At 45.0% G+C, this 15112-nt stretch overlaps 1 protein-coding gene across 4 annotated transcripts in view; it reads right to left on the bottom strand.

Annotated features, from left to right (window-relative positions):
- Window positions 1–2886: 2886 nt before the first annotated feature.
- The window catches only part of mapkap1 (MAPK associated protein 1), a 35410-nt gene continuing 23184 nt past the window's right edge, over window positions 2887–15112 (bottom strand). For all 4 annotated transcript variants that reach the window (XM_083794472.1, XM_083794470.1, XM_083794471.1 and 1 more), the window contains 4 exons: window positions 12956–13096; window positions 6981–7118; window positions 6408–6505; window positions 2887–3114 (listed from right to left, as the gene is read on the bottom strand). In XM_083794472.1, coding sequence (XP_083650598.1) covers window positions 2992–3114; window positions 6408–6505; window positions 6981–7118; window positions 12956–13096 — 500 coding nt within the window. In that variant the 3' untranslated portion in view covers window positions 2887–2991. The remainder of the gene's footprint in view (window positions 3115–6407; window positions 6506–6980; window positions 7119–12955; window positions 13097–15112) is intronic.

The raw sequence follows: 15112 nt of genomic DNA, 5'->3' as shown, positions 1-15112 counted from the left end.
GGCGTAGATGTACGCCAAGATCGCTCTTGTATAGTTATCTTTATCCATCGACTGGAGATGCTACTCACATTAGCATTGGGTTGCTAGCTGATGATGTCATCGAGATGCTACTCACATTAGCATTGGGTTGCTAGCTGATGATGTCATCGAGATGCTACTCCCATTAGCATTGGGTTGCTAGCTGATTATGTCATCGAGATGCTACTCACATTAGCATTGGGTTGCTAGCTGATGATGTCATCGAGATGCTACTCACATTAGCATTGGGTTGCTAGCTGATGATGTCATCGAGATGCTACTCCCATTAGCATTGGGTTGCTAGCTGATTATGTCATCGAGATGCTACTCACATTAGCATTGGGTTGCTAGCTGATTATGTCATCGAGATGCTACTCACATTAGCATTGGGTTGCTAGCTGATTATGTCATCGAGATGCTACTCACATTAGCATTGGGTTGCTAGCTGATGATGTCATCTTGACCCTTGATCTCCAAGAATGCATTTCTGGTCAAAACAAGTTTTAACCCTTCAGGGCGGGAACCTTTATGTTATACTTTAGCTGTTGAAAAATAGCATTAACCCATTCTGACCTGAGATCAGATTCATACGAGGTTTCCGCCGGACACACACTGGTCTGATGAACCCATTCTGACCTGAGATCAGATTCTAAAAATGTCAGTCGTTCTTCGATTTTTTTCAAAAATAGCAGACCTACAAGCTCGTATCGCGCCACTCGGTGGCGCGATATGAGCTTGTAGATCTGCTGTTTTTAAATAGCTAAAGCACGACATGATGCCGACACCAAAATGGGTGCCCGGTCAGAATGGGTTAACTAAAATCTTTGCTTCTGAGGGATTCCTGGAACAACATATTTTAAGATGGGGGTCGGCGGCCGATTACTTGACATGAAATATTGAGAACCACTGATATAGAAACTTAGGTTTTTCAGAAAACTGTCAGGATTTAGAAGACTTTTTTTTTTAAATCAGGCCTACATGGTTCATCCCATGGCCCATAGTGATGGTCCCACGGCCCAGAGACACGCTGTGATGTGCGCGATGAGGCTACATGAGACTATGGTCATCAGGATGTGAATCTATAACCAGGATGTGAATCTATAACCAGGATGTGAATCTATAACCAGGATGTGAATCTATAACCAGGATGTGAATCTATAAACTGACCTAATATGGCCAGGTGAAGACACCAGGTGAAGACACCAGGTGGAGACACCAGGTGGAGACACCAGGTGAAGACACCAGGTGGAGACACCAGGTGGAGACACCAGGTGGAGACACCAGGTGGAGACACCAGGTGGAGACACCAGGTGGAGACACCAGGTGGAGACACCAGGTGAAGACACCAGGTGAAGACACCAGGTGGAGACACCAGGTGGAGACACCAGGTGGAGACACCAGGTGAAGACACCAGGTGGAGACACCAGGTGGAGACACCAGGTGGAGACACCAGGTGAAGACACCAGGTGGAGACACCAGGTGGAGACACCAGGTGAAGACACCAGGTGGAGACACCAGGTGGAGACACCAGGTGGAGACACCAGGTGGAGACACCAGGTGAAGACACCAGGTGGAGACACCAGGTGGAGACACCAGGTGGAGACACCAGGTGAAGACACCAGGTGGAGACACCAGGTGGAGACACCAGGTGGAGACACCAGGTGAAGACACCAGGTGGAGACACCAGGTGGAGACACCAGGTGGAGACACCAGGTGAAGACACCAGGTGGAGACACCAGGTGAAGACACCAGGTGGAGACACCAGGTGAAGACACCAGGTGGAGACACCAGGTGGAGACACCAGGTGGAGACACCAGGTGGAGACACCAGGTGGAGACACCAGGTGAAGACACCAGGTGGAGACACCAGGTGGAGACACCAGGTGGAGACACCAGGTGGAGACACCAGGTGGAGACACCAGGTGGAGACACCAGGACGGTGACCAGCGGTCACGTGAAGACACCAGGTGGAGACACCAGGGATTTGTGAGAATCAAGAGTGATTTTATTACATCAACATATAAACCATTATTACAGTACATCAATATATGAACCAGTTAGTTAACTAACTAACTAACTAACTATATAAACCAAGTGATATTCTAGTAGTTCTAACGACCCCTGGTAGACGCCGGCAGATGGAGGAGGTCCCCAGTAGATGGAGGTCCCCAGTAGATGGAGGTCCCCAGTAGATGGAGGTCCCCAGTAGATGGAGGTCCTCAGTAGATGGAGGTCCTCAGTAGATGGAGGAGGTCCTCAGTAGATGGAGGAGGTCCTCAGTAGATGGAGGAGGTCCTCAGTAGATGGAGGTCCTCAGTAGATGGAGGTCCTCAGTAGATGGAGGAGGTCCTCAGTAGATGGAGGAGGTCCTCAGTAGATGGAGGTCCTCAGTAGATGGAGGAGGTCCTCAGTAGATGGAGGAGGTCCTCAGTAGATGGAGGTCCTCAGTAGATGGAGGTCCTCAGTAGATGGAGGAGGTCCCCAGTAGATGGAGGTCCTCAGTAGATGGAGGTCCTCAGTAGATGGAGGTCCTCAGTAGATGGAGGAGGTCCTCAGTAGATGGAGGTCCTCAGTAGATGGAGGTCCTCAGTAGATGGAGGTCCTCAGTAGATGGAGGTCCTCAGTAGATGGAGGAGGTCCTCAGTAGATGGAGGTCCTCAGTAGATGGAGGTCCTCAGTAGATGGAGGAGGTCCTCAGTAGATGGAGGTCCTCAGTAGATGGAGGTCCTCAGTAGATGGAGGTCCTCAGTAGATGGAGGTCCCCAATAGATGGAGGTCCTCAGTAGATGGAGGTCCCCAATAGATGGAGGTCCTCAGTAGATGGAGGTCCCCAATAGATGGAGGTCCTCAGTAGATGGAGGTCCTCAGTAGATGGAGGAGGTCCTCAGTAGATGGAGGTCCTCAGAAGATGGAGGTCCTCAGTAGATGGAGGTCCTCAGTAGATGTAGGGGGTCCCCAGTAGATGGCGCTGGGTCTACTGGGTGGACTTCCTGTCCTTCTGGAAGCTGAAGCTGGTTCGTCGACTCAACTTCCGCTGCTTCTGGGCGAAGTAGTCGGCGCGCGATGTGCTCGCCCGAGACTCCAGGATGTAGTTGATCTGAGGAGTTAAAAACAACAGGATGTAGTTGATCTGAGGAGTTAAAGACAACAGGATGTAGTTGATCTGAGGAGTTAAAAACAACAGGATGTAGTTGATCTGAGGAGTTAAAAACAACAGGATGTAGTTGATCTGAGGAGTTAAAAACAACAGGATGTAGTTGATCTGAGGAGTTAAAGACAACAGGATGTAGTTGATCTGAGGAGTTAAAGACAACAGGATGTAGTTGATCTGAGGAGTTAAAGACAACAGGATGTAGTTGATCTGAGGAGTTAAAAACAACAGGATGTAGTTGATCTGAGGAGTTAAAGACAACAGGATGTAGTTGATCTGAGGAGTTAAAAACAACAGGATGTAGTTGATCTGAGGAGTTAAAGACAACAGGATGTAGTTGATCTGAGGAGTTAAAGACAACAGGATGTAGTTGATCTGAGGAGTTAAAGACAACAGGATGTAGTTGATCTGAGGAGTTAAAAACAACAGGATGTAGTTGATCTGAGGAGTTAAAGACAACAGGATGTAGTTGATCTGAGGAGTTAAAGACAACAGGATGTAGTTGATCTGAGGAGTTAAAGACAACAGGATGTAGTTGATCTGAGGAGTTAAAGACAACAGGATGTAGTTGATCTGAGGAGTTAAAAACAACAGGATGTAGTTGATCTGAGGAGTTAAAGACAACAGGATGTAGTTGATCTGAGGAGTTAAAGACAACAGGATGTAGTTGATCTGAGGAGTTAAAAACAACAGGATGTAGTTGATCTGAGGAGTTAAAAACAACAGGATGTAGTTGATCTGAGGAGTTAAAAACAACAGGATGTAGTTGATCTGAGGAGTTAAAAACAACAGGATGTAGTTGATCTGAGGAGTTAAAAACAACAGGATGTAGTTGATCTGAGGAGTTAAAGACAACAGGATGTAGTTGATCTGAGGAGTTATAAACAACAGGATGTAGTTGATCTGAGGAGTTAAAAACAACAGGATGTAGTTCTTTCAGAGCGAACGTTATTTTTATTTCGTCAGGCCTAAATGGGTTAAAAGTTGTCTGGCGCCTAGAGCTCCTCTTCTCCAAGACACTGAACCCCTAATTGCTCCCGATGTGCAGGTTGGTGCCTTCTTGCATGGTTTCCGCTGCCATCGGTGTATGAATGTGTGAATGTAATGCACAATCTCTGTAAAGCGCCTTGGATAAAGGCGCTATATAAATGCACCATTTACCATTTATAAATGCACCATTTACCATTTATAAATGCACCATTTACCATTTATAAATGCACCATTTACCATTTATAAATGCACCATTTACCATTTATAAATGCCTACACTGTGTTTGTGATTCCTTTTCCCCGTGTGTCACTTCCTCTATAAGTAACCATGGGTGGAGACACCAGTGACCTGTCAATCACCTATGTGACCTGTCAATCCCCCATGTGACCTGTCAATCACCCATGTGACCTGTCAATCACCCATGTGACCTGTCAATCACCTACTGACCACCACAACAACCTACTGACCTCCACAACAACCTACTGACCTTCACAATGATCTACTGACCTTCACAACGACCTACTGACCTTCACAACGACCTACTGACCTTCACAACAACCTACTGACCTTCACAACGACCTACTGACCTTCACAACGACCTACTGACCTTCACAACGACTTACTGACCTTCATAACGACTTACTGACCTTCACAACGACTTACTGACCTTCACAACAACCTACTGACCTTCACAACGACTTACTGACCTTCACAACGACTTACTGACCTTCACAACGACTTACTGACCTTCACAACGATCTACTGACCTTCACAACGATCTACTGACCTTCACAACGACTTACTGACCTTCACAACGATCTACTGACCTTCACAACCTACTGACCTCCACAACAACCTACTGACCTTCACAACGACCTACTGACCTTCACAACGACTTACTGACCTTCACAACGACCTACTGACCTTCACAACGACTTACTGACCTTCACAACGATCTACTGACCTTCACAACCTACTGACCTCCACAACAACCTACTGACCTTCACAACGACCTACTGACCTTCACAACGACTTACTGACCTTCACAACGACCTACTGACCTTCACAACGACCTACTGACCTCCACAACGACCTACTGACCTTCACAACGACCTACTGACCTTCACAACGACTTACTGACCTCCACAATGACCTACTGACTTTCACAACGACCTACTGACCTTCACAACAATCTACTGACCTCCACAACAACCTACTGACCTTCACAACGACCTACTGACCTTCACAACGACTTACTGACCTTCACAACGACCTACTGACCTTCACAACGACCTACTGACTTTCACAACGACCTACTGACCTTCACAACAACCTACTGACCTCCACAACAACCTACTGACCTTCACAACGACCTACTGACCTTCACAACGACTTACTGACCTTCACAACGACCTACTGACCTTCACAACGACCTACTGACCTTCACAACGACTTACTGACCTTCACAATGACCTACTGACCTTCACAACGACTTACTGACCTTCACAACGACTTACTGACCTTCACAACGACTTACTGACCTTCACAACGACCTACTGACCTTCACAACGACTTACTGACCTTCACAACTACCTACTGACCTTCACAACAACCTACTGACCTTCACAACAACCTACTGACCTTCACAACAACCTACTGACCTTCACAACGACCTACTGACCTTCACAACAACCTACTGACCTTCACAACTACCTACTGACCTTCACAATGACCTACTGACCTTCACAACGACTTACTGACCTTCACAACGACTTACTGACCTTCACAACGACTTACTGACCTCCACAACGACCTACAGACCTTCACAACGATCTACTGACCTTCACAACGACTTACTGACCTTCACAACTACCTACTGACCTTCACAACGACCTACAGACCTTGAGAACGATCTCGTTGACCTTCACAACGACCTACAGACCTTGAGAACGATCTCGTTGACCTTCACAACGACCTACTGACCTTGAGAACGATCTCGTTGACCTTCACAACAACCTACTGACCATCACAACGACCTACAGACCTTGAGAATGATCTCGTTGACCTTCACAACAACCTACTGACCTTGAGAACGATCTCGTTGACCTTCACAACGACCTACTGACCTTGAGAACGATCTCGTTGACCTTCATAACGACCTACTGACCTTGAGAACGATCTCGTTGACCTTCATAACGACCTACTGACCTTGAGAACGATCTCGTTGACCTTCACAACGACCTACTGACCTTGAGAACGATCTCGTTGACCGCTGCAGCGTCAGACTCAAAGTAGAGCGCCTTGTAGTCGTGGTTACTGAGGTACGTCAGCTTGAAGATGGCATGACCTTAAAAGGACAAGTTATGTTATTATCTCCTTATAAGGACATGTTGTTATTATCTCCTTATAAGGACATGTTATCTCCTTATATGGACATGTTATTATCTCCTTATATGGACATGTTATTATCTCCTTATAAGGACATGTTGTTATCTCCTTATAAGGACGTGTGTGTGCGTGTTAAGTGTGTGTGTGTGTGTGTGTGTGTGTGTGTGTGTGTGAACATACTGGGACTCCTCTCCTCCACCAGGTCACAGTGTGTGTGTGTGTGTGTGTGTGAACATACTGGGACTCCTCTCCTCCACCAGGTCACAGTGTGTGTGGTGTAGTGGTGCATTGTGGGTAGTGTAGTCTCTGTGTGTGTGTGTGTGTGTGTGTGTGAACATACTGGGACTCCTCTCCTCCACCAGGTCACAGTGTGTGTGGTGTAGTGGTGCATTGTGGGTAGTGTAGTCTCTGTGTGTGTGTGTGTGTGAACATACTGGGACTCCTCTCCTCCACCAGGTCACAGGCACACAGGTGGTCCGAGTCGATGGAGATCGGCTTCTGGCGGATCCAGAACTTGGTGCTGGTCTTCTGATTGGCCACCGGGTCGATCTCTAGCTTCTCTCCAGACACACCTGGGGGGGGGATTGATTGATTGATTGATTGATTGATTAACAGTTTGCAGAATTACAGTACATTTACAAGTACAACTCAATACAAAGACTGTTAACTGTGAGTGGACGACACCATAAAGCATTACACTTGTTTACAAGAGGGTCCACCATGTTCAATTCATCAAAACATTTAGAGACCCTAACCCTACGAATATACACAACTATAGTCATAGCAGGAATCATCATAGGAGGTAAAAAGGGAAAGGAAACATATACAGTGTGGGGTGGGGGGGGGGGGGGGTGTTAGATATTACGGCGGCCAGTTTCGAATTGCAGCCGTCCGTATAGGTGCCCTTTGAGAGCAGTTTTGAAGGAGTCAAGGGATTCACATGTCTTAATGACTGTTGGTAGGGCGTTGCACATTTTGGTGGGGGGGGGAGGGGTTTCTGATGTCCTCATATGGGCGACATTTTGAATCCATCAGTGTCGCTAATAGCTAGAGATGCTCCGATCACCGATCACTGGAAACAGTATAGGCCGATACCGATCACAGCGTCGTGAAATCCATACATTTTCCCATTGTGTAGCATTATATACTTACTGTATTTAACCCATTCTGACCTGAGATCAGATTCAAAAAAATGTCTATTACATCCTGACAGTTTCATTATTAACCCATTCTGACCTGAGATCAGATTCTAAAAGTGTCTTCGATTTTTCAAAAATAGCAGACCTACAAGCTCGTATCGCGCCACTCGGTGGCGCGATATGAGCTTGTAGATCTGCTATTTTTCAATAGCTAAAGCATGACATGATGCCGACACCAAAATGGGTGCCCGGTCAGAATGGGTTAATGAATGACTCTTCTTACACATCATTGACATTGTTAAGTATAGAAATTAGGAGATGAGAAAGTATCATGAATTGACAACCGTTTATTGCAGGCCGAGGCAACATGCAATATTTCACTCTAGACTCTCTTAGAGACAATTTGGAGTTTAGCTACAAGCTTTTGTATGGAAGAAATAAAGTCATACTCAAAACAATGAGAATAAGAACTGTACACTGTCACTGCAACATTCTCTCTAGAGACACTAAGTATGCAAAGTTCACAGCGTCAGCATTAGCAATAAATAAAAACAACGAGAATAAGAACTGTGCATACTGTGACTGTCACATGTGCAACTGCAACATCTAGTTGTCTCTGCTAGTGCAACATTCTCTCTAGAGACACTGTCTTGGAGACAACTTGGAGATTATATTTAATTATACTGTAGCTTTCCTGTGAAAATTAAACTCAGTCTCACACTGCATTACTGCAACAGGTTACAGGCACAATAAAATAGTTTCAACTTGGTTATTTATCTGCATGTAGGACGAGACAGGATAAGTATGCAAAGTTCACAGCATTAGCAATAAACAAAATAAAAACCCAATGAGAATAGTTACACAGAACAACAAAAATAACTGTACACTAGCTGTCACATGTACAATTGCAACATTCCCTCTAGTAGTCTCTACTAGTGCAACATTCTCTCTAGAGACACTGTCTTGGAGAGCTTATATTTAATTATACTGTAGGCAGCTTTCCTGTCAAAAATCTAACTGCAACAGGTTACAGGCAGCCAAAATAAAATAGAAAATAAAAAAAACATGAATGCAACAATCTTAAATAGGCCTATCTATTTCAGCTGAGGTAGTTCCTGTCTGTGGCCTTTAGAGGAGTAGGGAGAGAGCCGTGAGCAATAAAGTAAAGTGCACAGTAAGTAAATACTAAAGTAAAAAAACAACAACATTGCAGCTCAATCTGTAGGCCTGGCTATATCTCCTGTCATCATTTCAGCTGAGACATTACTGTAGACGTTTAGGAAGATGTGGCAGGCGGGGGGGGGCGTTTAGGTCAGCTTGCTTCTGATTAAGCAGCATGAATGGCAGGTTTGCCTTGCAAAATATAAGCATCTCAGCATTTTTTTAAGTTAACCTGTTCCTCTTCTCATCAATAATAAGACCGGCTGTACTGAAAAGGCGCTCGCTATCTACGCTTGTGCAAGCAAGGTGCACTGAGATAGGCTCGTGCTGCTTTTGCGAGAGCAGGAAAGCAACCTGCATTGGCCTTCCAATAATCAAGTGGCTTGATTGTGGGTTGTTTGGTTGTTTTATCTATTTTTACAACTGCCTCTGATAGGTAAAGACCAATCTGTGATGATATTGTGTCGTTGCCGTCAGCTTCATTTTGCCCATCCTCAGCCAACAGTTCATCATACATAGCATGCAAGCCAGTCCATGGTTCCTTCTGTGGGGGGTCAGAGCTGCAAGCCAGTCCATGGTTCCTTCTGTGGGGGCTCAGAGCTGCAAGCCAGTCCATGGTTCCTTCTGTGGGGGGTCAGAGCTGCAAGCCAGTCCATGGTACCTTCTGTGGGGGGTCAGAGCTGCAAGCCAGTCCATGGTTCCTTCTGTGGGGGCTCAGAGCTGCAAGCCAGTCCATGGTTCCTTCTGTGGGGGGTCAGAGCTGCAAGCCAGTCCATGGTTCCTTCTGTGGGGGCTCAGAGCTGCAAGCCAGTCCATGGTTCCTTCTGTGGGGGCTCAGAGCTGCAAGCCAGTCCATGGTTCCTTCTGTGGGGGGTCAGAGCTCTAAACCAGTCCATGGTACCTTCTGTGGGGGGTCAGAGCTGCAAGCCAGTCCATGGTTCCTTCTGTGGGGGTCAGAGCTCTAAACCAGTCCATGGTACCTTCTGTGGGGGGTCACAGCTGCAAGCCAGTCCATGGTTCCTTCTGTGGGGGGGTCAGAGCTCTAAACCAGTCCATGGTACCTTCTGTGGGGGGTCAGAGCTGCAAGCCAGTCCATGGTACCTTCTGTGGGGGTCAGAGCTGCAGAAGCAGAACTGTCCTCACCAACCTGTTGCAGCGCTGAAGGGGCCCAGCCCAGGATGTCAGAAAGCAGCCCCACGGATCAGCTTGAGTGCGGCGTTGAGAAATCTGTCTTTATACCTTTATATTAGAAGAGAACAATAGAAATAAATAAACATGAATTCATTCATGATGGATTAATTTCATAGGTTTTGATTAGTCATGGGCTTGCCTGGCCTCATACTAGCATAATCCAAAATTCCAAGTGTGTTTTTACTTTTTATTCTAGTTTCTATTATTAACTGTAGGCTACATTTTCAAATGGAAAATGAGGGAGATGCAAACCATCCTACACTACAGTATAGCCACAACACTATTGTAATGTTAACAGTTATCTTTAATTAAGCATAGCCCCATATATCAAACTAATAATAAATAATCACACACACACACACACACACACACACACACACACACACACACACACACACACACACACACACACACACACACACACACACACACACACACACACACACACACACACACACACACACACACACACACACACACGTGAAGTAGGCCTAGGCTAGTTCTCACCTTGGATGGAGCAGTGTTGAGATTGTGTACAGGCTCTCAGATTCAATGGCACTGAATCTCTTCTTGACAGATTCCAAGAGCGTGGCTTTGACGGTTTTCACACCATTGTCAGTCTCTTGTTCAAAAGTTGATTTGCATATGTCTTTTGTGAGCTCATCAAAGGGGTTAAGCAGTGAAATCAGATTCTCAACCAATCTCCACTGGTTGTTGGTGTACTCGGCAGGCAGGTCATAGTCGGTTGCATAAGCAACGAGGGCACGTTTCTGTTCCAGCACACTCCTTAATCAGACCAGTGTGTGTCCAGTGGAAACCTCGTGTGAATCTGATCTCAGGTCAGAATGGGTTAACATGGCAACGGTGCTGCTCCACCGTGTGGGGACGTCCTGCTGCTCCACCGTGTGGGGACGTCCTGCTGCAGGCGTTTGAGCTGCTGCTCCGGGGGGTTCACTTCTGCAATGTTCTCCTTGCTTTTCGCGCCATGCGCTCTGCCGTTCACTTCCCTGTTTAGCGATCAGAAAGAAAGGCTCGCCGCGCGTAATCTAGGGAGCTCTCCGTGGGTTTTGACCAGATGGATATACTTCTTAACCTGACCATGCCAGATGGGGGCGGTATTGGGCAACCATGTTCCCCAACACAGCAACCATCTGGGATCTCTCAGGTAGCCTGGTTAATAAACCAGACCGAATCAGCCGTTGGCAAAAAAAGAATTGCCTGCCGGCGGATTACGGTCTGGAGAGGCTCAATTGTACGCCCATTTCTTACACCAGAGAAATGGGGCGGCCAATCGGGACACGGTATGCAATATGGGCGGGCTTTGGTACAGTGACTTTCAATGCTTGAGACCTTTGACTGACAGTAGCTCTGACCAATTGCGTCAAAGAGAAAATGTTTCAACCCGCCCCCCCCTGGAAATGAAATCCAAGCTGAGCCTCCCCAGACTAATATCCCGCGGTCCGTGCGATATTAGTCTGGTTTATTAACCAGGCTATCTCTCAGGGAGTTGAGCTAACACCGAACCGTTCCGCACCGAACCAATCAGCGTGAGCTACGTAAGGGCGGGATATGTGCGAAACCGGATGTGAAGCTATATAGACACGTCAATATGATTGGTTGTGTTTGCACGCCCACACGGTGATAGACAGATGGTCCCATCCAATCATCTACCAAGTATCTTGAAAAAAAAGGAACAGCCCCGTCATCGAATTTGCTTCCGAGATCCAAATTTGTGTAGCAAGCTTCTTGGATCTGGCAGCGTCAGGTTATATACTTCTGTCTTCATTTCAGACTTCAACATGCCTCTCGCCCAGAATATTAACGCTTCTAGAGAGACTCCATCGTAATCATAGCGAGGTAAGCAAGCAACATTATGCCTCACGCTTTTTGTATTGAAAAAACGGGTCTGTAACTTACGGGTCTGTAACTCTGAGAGTGTACAAATACATTACATTTGTAAACTGTAACAGTGATTTTACAATATAAATTGGGGGTCCCAGACCATTAAATGGGGGTCGGTAGACTAATGCATGTCAAACTGGGGGTCCTTGAACATTTGGAATTAAACGGGTTGAGAATCACTGCTAGAGCCGTAAAGATCTTCTCTTATGGGGGTCCTTGGGATATCTCTTCTAATGGGGGTCCACGGGACTACTTAGTGTCAATTTGGGGGTCCTTGAGTTTGGGAACCAGTGCTCTAGGGGGCGCAATGGTGGTTTTATGGTGTTATTTTAACACAAACGGTAAAATCCTGTAAAACACTGTTGTAAGGAGATGTACTGTGCTGCGCTGCGCTGCACTGCTGTACTGTACATGTACTGTATTGTACATGTATTTACCTAGCTGTACTGTACTGTACTGTACTGTACTGTACTGTACTGTACTGTACTGTACTGTACTGTACTGTACTGTACTGTACTTTACTGTACATGTATTTACCTAGCTGTACTGTACTCTACTGTACTGTACTGTACTGTACTGTACTGTACTGTACTGTACTGTACATGTATTTACCTAGCTGTACTGTACTGTACTGTACTGTACTGTACTTTACTGTACATGTATTTACCTAGCTGTACTGTACTCTACTGTACTGTACTGTACTGTACTGTACTGTACATGTATTTACCTAGCTGTACTGTACTGTACTGTACTGTACTGTACTGTACTGTACTGTACTGTACTGTACTGTACTGTACTGTACTGTACTGTACTGTACATGTATTTACCTAGCTGTACTGTACTGTACTGTACTGTACTGTACTGTACTGTACTGTACTGTACTGTACATGTATTTACCTAGCTGTACTGTACTGTACTGTACTGTACTGTACTGTACTGTACTGTACTGTACTGTACTGTACTGTACTGTACTGTACTGTACTGTACTGTACTGTACTGTACTGTACTGTATTTACCTAGCTGTACGTCCGTAGTGAAGCGTAGCTTGTGAATCATGGAGATCTTGAAGCTCTTGTAGTGATGACTGCTCAACATGTCCTGAACCGACGTGATGTCGACAGGAGGGTCTTCCTCCGAGCTCTCCTCCCCCCTGGAACCTGAAATATTATTATTAATATTATTATTATTATTATTAGCTCTCCTCCCCTCTGGAACCTGAACACATTATTACTTGCCCAAGCAGAGCGCGCAAGTACTAGTTTCGCCCGGGACTCGTATGCACCGTCCCAGCAAATGACGTAATGACTAATTGTGCCTGATACGGCAGTGGTGCCAGATTACATACATGTATACACAGGAGCATTACCTTTAATCTTCCCGACACTAAAACATATCGTCATTACGTCACCATCGAAAACCATTGGTTTTACCGTGCCCAAAAGAACAGATGTTATGTGCAACATGAACCAACTCGATGTTAGTTTAATTACTTGCGCAAGCAGAACGCGCAAGTAATAATTTCGCCCGGTCTGTGTGCACCGTGCCAGCCGACCCGCCACTTGATGCGTATGCGAATAAAACAGCAAATTTGTGCCTGGTTTGCTGGGACCAGATTACACAAATGACCATATGTCTTACGTCATCATTTAGAGCTAGTCATACGTATACTATATACATAATCAGTAAAATAAAATCGCAAATTGTGCCTGATTTGCTGGGACCAGAGTACATGGTGTGTATATGTATGACTAGCTCTCAATGATGACGTAAGACATATGGTCATTTATGTAATCTGGTCCCAGCAAACCAGGCACAAATCTGCTGTTTTATTCGCATACGCATCCAGTGGCGGGTCGGCTGGCACGGTTTTTGGCGCGAAGTAACCACAGTATACCGCTAATCAACTTACAACTACATACTCTATATAGTATATGTATATGTATACGTATGTCTTACGTCATCATTTAGAGCTAGTCATACGTATACTATATACATAATCAGTAAAATAAAATAGCAAATTGTGCCTGATTTGCTGGGACCAGAGTACATGGTGTGTATATGTATGACTAGCTCTCAATGATGACGTAAGAAATATGGTCATGTATGTAACCTGGTCCCAGCAAACCAGGCACAAATCTGCTGTTTTATTAGCATACGCATCCAGTGGCGGGTCGGCTGGCACGGTTTTTGGCGCAAAGTAACCACAGTATACCGCTAATCAACTTACAACTACATACTCTATATAGTATATGTATATGTATACATAGATTTAGTATTAATATCACTATAGTCCAAGATGAAATACATTTAAAACAATTGACAATTTACAATAAATAATAAAATAATTATACTGTATAACATATTTTAATTCAGTTTATATACCTTTTTTTCATCACATATCAATGATTTTTTTCTTTGAAAAACTAAAAAGGGATCTAGAATATTTCTAAATTGATAAAAGTGTATTTCTTATATAGATACAATTTACAATTTACAATTTAGGCATTTAGCAGACGCTCTTAATCCAGAGCGACTTACAATAATCAAGAACAAAAGCATGGGAATACATCACAAAAGCATTTATCATAAAACATGCGTAAGCTAAGAAAGTAACAGTGGAATATCTATATTATGAGACTATACATATAAACTAAATATATATACTACTATGCTATACATATGTACTATGGCGTGCTATGACATAGCATATACAATGCAATTGTAGTGCCGTCTACATAACATGCTATAAGTCTGTATCAGATGCTATCTAAGTCTACAGAAATGCTATCTAAGGGGGTAGGGTAAGTGCTATGGGCCATGATGGAGTCTAAAAAGGTGGGTTTTCAGACTACGGCGGAAGATTGGGAGTGATGCTGCAGTTCTGACTGCAATGGGAAGTGCATTCCACAGTTTTGGAGCCAGAAGGGAGAAGAGTTTGGGACGTGTGGAGCGTTGTCCCGGCGTTTTTAGTGAGGGTACTTCCAGCTTCCCTGCGTTGGCTGATCTGAGTGCGCGGGAGGGTTTGTAGGGTTCAATCATATATATCAGATAGATACTTGAACCATACTTAATAATACTAGGTGTTTACATGCATAAAGTAGATAGGTAGCAAATAGTTACACCTAATAATTAGACATTTCAAACGTTCCTTCACAGAGATACTGAGATTCCAC

This window comes from Protomyctophum parallelum (assembly GCF_964188405.1).
Source record: "Protomyctophum parallelum genome assembly, chromosome: 21".
Taxonomy (NCBI): Eukaryota; Metazoa; Chordata; class Actinopteri; order Myctophiformes; family Myctophidae; genus Protomyctophum; species Protomyctophum parallelum.
The sequence above is the reverse complement of the archived record's forward strand: the minus strand, read 5'-3'. Positions and strand labels throughout refer to the sequence as shown.